A 6,000-nucleotide genomic window follows, 5' to 3' on the forward strand; every position below is an offset into this window, starting at 1 on the left:
AGGTTTTTTGAGACCAATGATCACGCTAGGCAACTTGGTCAAGGCAGACTACGAGCTACCAATGCCGGGAAGGACCAATTTTTAATGCTTCGAACACTGAGAGAACGATTCACTACAGCACGAAGTCTCTAAATACAACATGCTGAGGTTCATGGAACTGCTGTTAGTCAAGATACCATAAGAAGAAGATTTCATGCTTTAAACTTACGACCTCGGGCAACAGCTACTGGTCGCAGATTGTCTGTAGACCACCAAAGACACAGACTGGCTTTTAAAAGGAGATGTATGAATTGGGAAATAATGATTGGGGACAGGTCTTTTTTACAGATGAGTCAAGGTCTTGTCTTGTAAGTTCTGATCGTCGCCCAAGAGTGTACAGAAGACAAAAAATGTAACATTCAAGAAGCCACTTTACATGGATGCGGCTCATTAATGGTGTGAGGCGGAATATCTTTAACAGCTCGCACAGTGCTTTTTATTGTTGATGGTGGGCTTCTAACTTCTCAAAGATAGATAGCAGACATTTTAGAACCTTTTATGGTACCTTTTGCAGCGTACATTGGAGATGTATTCTTCTTTTTTATGCAAGATAATACCAGACCACATACGGCACATATTGTTACTGAATATTTAAATAAGGTTGATATTAAAGTTTGGAATGGCCAGCTTGCAGCCCAGATATGAACACAATAGAACACCTTTGGGACATAATGGGACGCCGTGTTAGAACCCAACATCCAACACCTAACATCTTAGACAAGATGCGACAAAGTCTTATCCGAGTGTAGGAAGATATCCCTCAAGAAACGATTAGATCTCTAAATGAAAGAATACCACGGCGCTTTCAGGCTGTAATAACATCAAGAAGTGGTAACACTAGTTATTGACAAGTCAAAAGTATATCAATTTAAGCTGTATTAGTGTGCATAAGAATAATAATCTTTTTACTTTATTTTGTTAAACGAACCTTTTTTTTGGTTTTGGATTTTTTTTTTTCACCATCCTCAAAGTCAATTTTATTATTATTGAAATAATTGTGTTGATTGCTCTATTCTTAACATGTTTGTCAAAATATATGATAATATTGACGACAATTAAAGTAAATCTAAATGTATGTGGAGTGTTAATTTTGAGGTTAAGTGTGTGTGTGTGTTTATATATATATATATATATATATATATATATATATATATATATATATATATATATATATATATATATATATATATATATATTGTTAACGTCAGCAAGAACTTTTTAAGTTTCTGTATTTTGAAAAAGACAATAAGTAGTTTGACAGCCCCACACAATAGACAATTGTTAACTTAACTGCGAACATAAAGTAACAAGCAACTTAACAGCACATTATAGCAAGTTGTTTGTACGGTGATTGTCACATTGTAGCTAAGTAACTTTTCTATCATACAGTCTCATCTTCTAAGATTTTCGATTCAGGCAAAAAGGGTTTTTTTTTAAAAAAAACTATTTTTTCGCTTCATTTTTTTGCACCCAGAAACAGCTTACGGAAAAATTATCGACTTTCTACCTCAATGTGAACATTATATAATAGTAACAATAATAATAATAATAATAATAATAATAATAATAATAATAATAATAATAATAATAATAATAATAATAATAATAATAATAATAATAATAATAATAATAATAATAACAATAATAATAATAATAACAATAATAATAATAATAACAATAATAATAATAATAATAATAATAATAATAATAATAATAATAATAATAATAATGATAATAATAATAATAATAATAATAAAAATAATAATAATAAAAATAATAATAATAATAATAATTATAATAATAATAATTTACTATTTGGTTTTATATTTATAAACTAAAACATGAAAATTAAAGAAAACATTAAAGTTTTCTCTAAATGAACTTTTCTAAAGAATTCTTTTGTTTTTCTTTTGTACTTCTTTAAATTTCCTTTTACAAGATTTTTAAAATAATCCTTGATCTTAAGACGAATATTTTGTAAAACTTTTTTAAGGAGGGGATTCCACTCTTGTAATATATAATGATAATATATTGTGTATGATAATAATAAACAAATAATTAACGCTACATATATATAAAAGTAAAAAATACTAACTAAAATTAGTTAACAATTTCGTCATAGCCAATAGTTGCTATGGTAATAATAGCTCACCAAAATTATTCAGATCATGGACCTATAAGAGATGGACGTGCAACCTATTGTTTTACATCAAAGAGGCCGCAGAAATCAGCGAGCCATACGAGTTTTCGACAAACTCTAAATTTTCACCCGTCAACAAAAAAATCTATCAAAATGGCTGCCCAAAGTTTTAAAACAGAAACTCTGATCACGTGGTATTAGTTTAAACTTTTATAGCATTTGTTTAACAAATTTTTATAATAGCATTTGTTTAACAAATTTAACAATTGTTCAGGATAAAATAACTACTTCACGCGTTGACAAATTACTAAACAAATTACACCAAGGTAAAGGAAATTTGTTGTCGGTACGAACAGATTTTCACTCTTTTCCAAGATAAACATTTGTAAATTTGTGAACTTTTTTCGTGTAAACAAAGTTCCGTCAATAATAAAATAGACCTGTAAGGTTAATTTTAAAATGACTAAAAAAAGTATAGCGAAATATAAAAAAGCTTAAATAACTTTTTTTGTCAAGATCTGGTTTCATTCAATTTCTTGGTCCTTCATTCACCAGGCTTAATTTTGTGTATTTTTTGAGTATATTTTCCGATATGTCGCTATTTTTTGCCTCGACTACTCTATAAGCTCCATAATATATATTCCACTATGCATTATTCTTTAGTTGGTGTATTTTTTAATGGGCTTTTTTATAATTCATTTGATAAAGCAAAACCTTTTAAAAAGCTATTCAAATTTATAATTATTTTGCAAAATGCGGCCAGAAATTTCTTGTTTTCGTTTTTCATATTTCATATATTATTTCATTTGTCATAAAAGGCACATAATAATCCATTTGTTTTTGTCAAATAAAAATTAGTTTAAATATAGCTGATAAATCATGTTATGTTAAAATTAAATACTTAGTTATTCTTGCGGTTTACCATAAAATGGCTTTGCTAAATTCTTTCAAAACTTTGACAAACTATTTTTTTCTTAATTGTATTTACATTCATTTTATGTATGAGTTATTTATCCTTAATTGTATATATTTCTGTTGTTAAACATAAAAATAGAAAATTCTATAATATTCATAAACTGGAAGTCTACAGCAATATAGTAGATAGAGTAGTTCCCTGGACATGAATCCATTGTACTCTAGGTAGCTACAAAACTAGTTGATATTTTGTATTATTTACTGTATCTCTAGTTATACATGTACTAAAGTAGTTAGGTAAATGTCAATTTCTATATCATCATCAGCGTTATTTCTTAAAGTATTAAGAATATCTAGCTATGTAAAATTAAGCATGAAACATGATTCTATCGCTGTTATCTTGAATAACTAAAAGGAAGTTGATGTGACTGGTTAGACGAGACCAAAAACTTTCGACGAATCCAACAGACTTTAATATAATTTAATTTCTATTGTTTAAAACAAAAGATTTGTAACAATGCGCAACGAGGATGGTTCGCAAAAATAAACAATAGATTGCACGTCGATCTCTTATAGGTCCATGTTCAGATATACTGCGATTGCTTCTGAAATTGGTAGAAATCTACAACACGCGAAAACATGTTAACCCGTTGAGCGAAAAGTTCACTATGTGGCATGACGCATTAGCCGCAACCTAATTAAAGGTGCTGAATTAATCAAAATTAGGTTTATTTAAGCAGAAAAAGTAAAACTATACTTCTAATATTCTAAAAATTACAAAAACATATAGTGTTAATTTTCGAACTTCACTTGTTCCTACTGTCCGTCAAAGTTAATCAAGTCTACACCAACACACACACACACACACACACATACACACACACACACACACACACACACACACACACACACACACACACACACACACACACCAACACACAAATGGACAAAAACGAAATAATTATGTACACCGGCATTAACATCGGCATCAGCATTAGCTCTTTTATATTTGCTTTCAACGTTTGCGCGATTAGCTGCATTCCTGTTGTAATAGCAACGAAATAAACAAAATATTCGAATTAAACGGGTGATTGACAAAATATTGTTTATCGTTATCCAACGATTTCGACCACGATAAAAATCCGATATAAAACTGCAGCGTGAAAATAACGTCTACGTAAGCCAAGGGGTCGGTAAATAAGATTTTAAACGATGGGCAGCATGAGATTCGGATCAGAAGTTCCAGTGTAAATACTGCGCAATAAAATAAGTCATAACACTCAAAACTTTTTCGGTATTTATTGAAGTTGGGCATCGTCTACATACAAAATGTGATAAGTGACAAAGCAGCAACCATGAATGCCACTGCGCCAACCTTAGTATGTAAATAAGTTGCATATAAAAATTGTATCTGCAGCGTAAAATAAAGGCGTCATTTACTTTTACGTCATTTTACTGTCACTTGAAGCGAGTTTATAACAAGATATTTTATGTGAACAAATAACGATAGAAAATTTAAATGAAAAATTTGTCTAAAGTTAATAACAATAAATTTTTTTTTTTACTTGAACAGGAAAAAAAGTGAAAGGCTTTTCAAACACTGATAAAGCATATGAGAGTGCATGTTTTAATCTTGCACAGGGTTGTTTAAAATTCTTTTGCATCAAATTAATTTTTATTTTATTTGCGTCGTCGTGAAATAATTTGAAATTCTCCCCTGCATCTCGGTATTGAGTGTAGCTGCTCCAGCAACACGGTTCCATCATTAATTCGTTTATTCCCCAGAATACAAGCTCCTAAACATATATTTGCTTAATTTATTTAGAATAATTTCACCTTTCAATTCTTTAATTGTAAAACACTGACCGTCGAAAATCACCGGAACCGATATTTTCAGTAAATTGTTTCGAGAAAGATTATCTATTTTTTTTTTTTTTATTTGATTTCAAAGTTTACTTTTTCAAATATAACTACTAAAATACCTGCTCAAAAAGAGGTCCGCAAACGTTGCGTGGGCAGTGTAGTATGCCAGTTCGATAATAGTTTAAAATGCTTTCAAAACATCCGGAATGTCGATCGAAAAAAAATTCATGCAAATCTGGATCAAAATTGGGAATCTTTGATGCAGCTTCTACAATCCGATTCAATCGGGTTTCAGGATAAGATTGGATTGTGCTAATGTAGCATTCGCGTCTGAATCCTCCGACGTTTATTTTAACTCTTCCGACGGCATTTTTAAATTTGTCGTCGTTCATTTCGAAATTTCTTTGAATAAACAAAAAATATATAATATTTAAATAATCAATATTTATTTTATTTTTAAACATAACCAAAAAAAGTTTTTGACATTTTATCCTGTATTCAAGATAATGTTTTATCCTGTACTTTAAAACATCAAGAAATTTTTATTTCGCTTCATTTTGCTACACACAGTATTTAAAGATCAGAACATGGCAACTGCTTCATTTGATGGTTAGGAGTTACGTCCATAATGTGTTTAAACTTATAATAAAATAATTTTAAATTAAAGCTAACATGAATCAAATTTACTAGAATGTGTCATATTAATGCTCACACATATCAAATTAACGTTGAGATAGACAGTTTTAGTTAGCAGTTTTAGTAAGCATTTTAATATAGAGTTATAATAATTCAAAAATATAATACAAAAATTTTGTTTTAAGTAAGTTTGGAAATATAATTTATCATCAATATTCGTTGGAGTTTTTTTTTATTTTTTTATTTTAATTGAGTGCTTAAGCGACCAAATTTTTATACATTGTAGTCTAAAACGTTTTGGTACACGAGTAATTGAACGCAATCATTTCATCTAGGCAACTTTTTGACTTGTGATATTTATGCTATTTTCCAAGTAAAAATTTTTTGGCGTCGATTATTGACAATCA

The 6,000-nt window shown here is 29.3% G+C and overlaps 1 protein-coding gene across 1 annotated transcript in view; it reads right to left on the minus strand.

The window, feature by feature from the left end:
- Positions 1–5,395, minus strand: part of LOC149880785 (potassium voltage-gated channel protein Shaw-like) — a 42,731-nt gene extending 37,336 nt beyond the window's left edge. The window contains exons 1-2 of the mRNA XM_090067881.1: positions 5,077–5,395; positions 4,660–4,890 (exon numbers count right to left, since the gene is read on the minus strand). Coding sequence (XP_089924007.1) covers positions 4,660–4,890; positions 5,077–5,349 — 504 coding nt within the window. The 5' untranslated portion in view covers positions 5,350–5,395. The remainder of the gene's footprint in view (positions 1–4,659; positions 4,891–5,076) is intronic.
- Positions 5,396–6,000: the final 605 nt, after the last annotated feature.

The sequence above is a fragment of the Hydra viridissima genome, unplaced genomic scaffold (assembly GCF_058129835.1).
Source record: "Hydra viridissima isolate aposymbiotic clone 2 unplaced genomic scaffold, HvirCarnegie_v1 scaffold_12, whole genome shotgun sequence".
Lineage (NCBI taxonomy): Eukaryota > Metazoa > Cnidaria > Hydrozoa > Anthoathecata > Hydridae > Hydra > Hydra viridissima.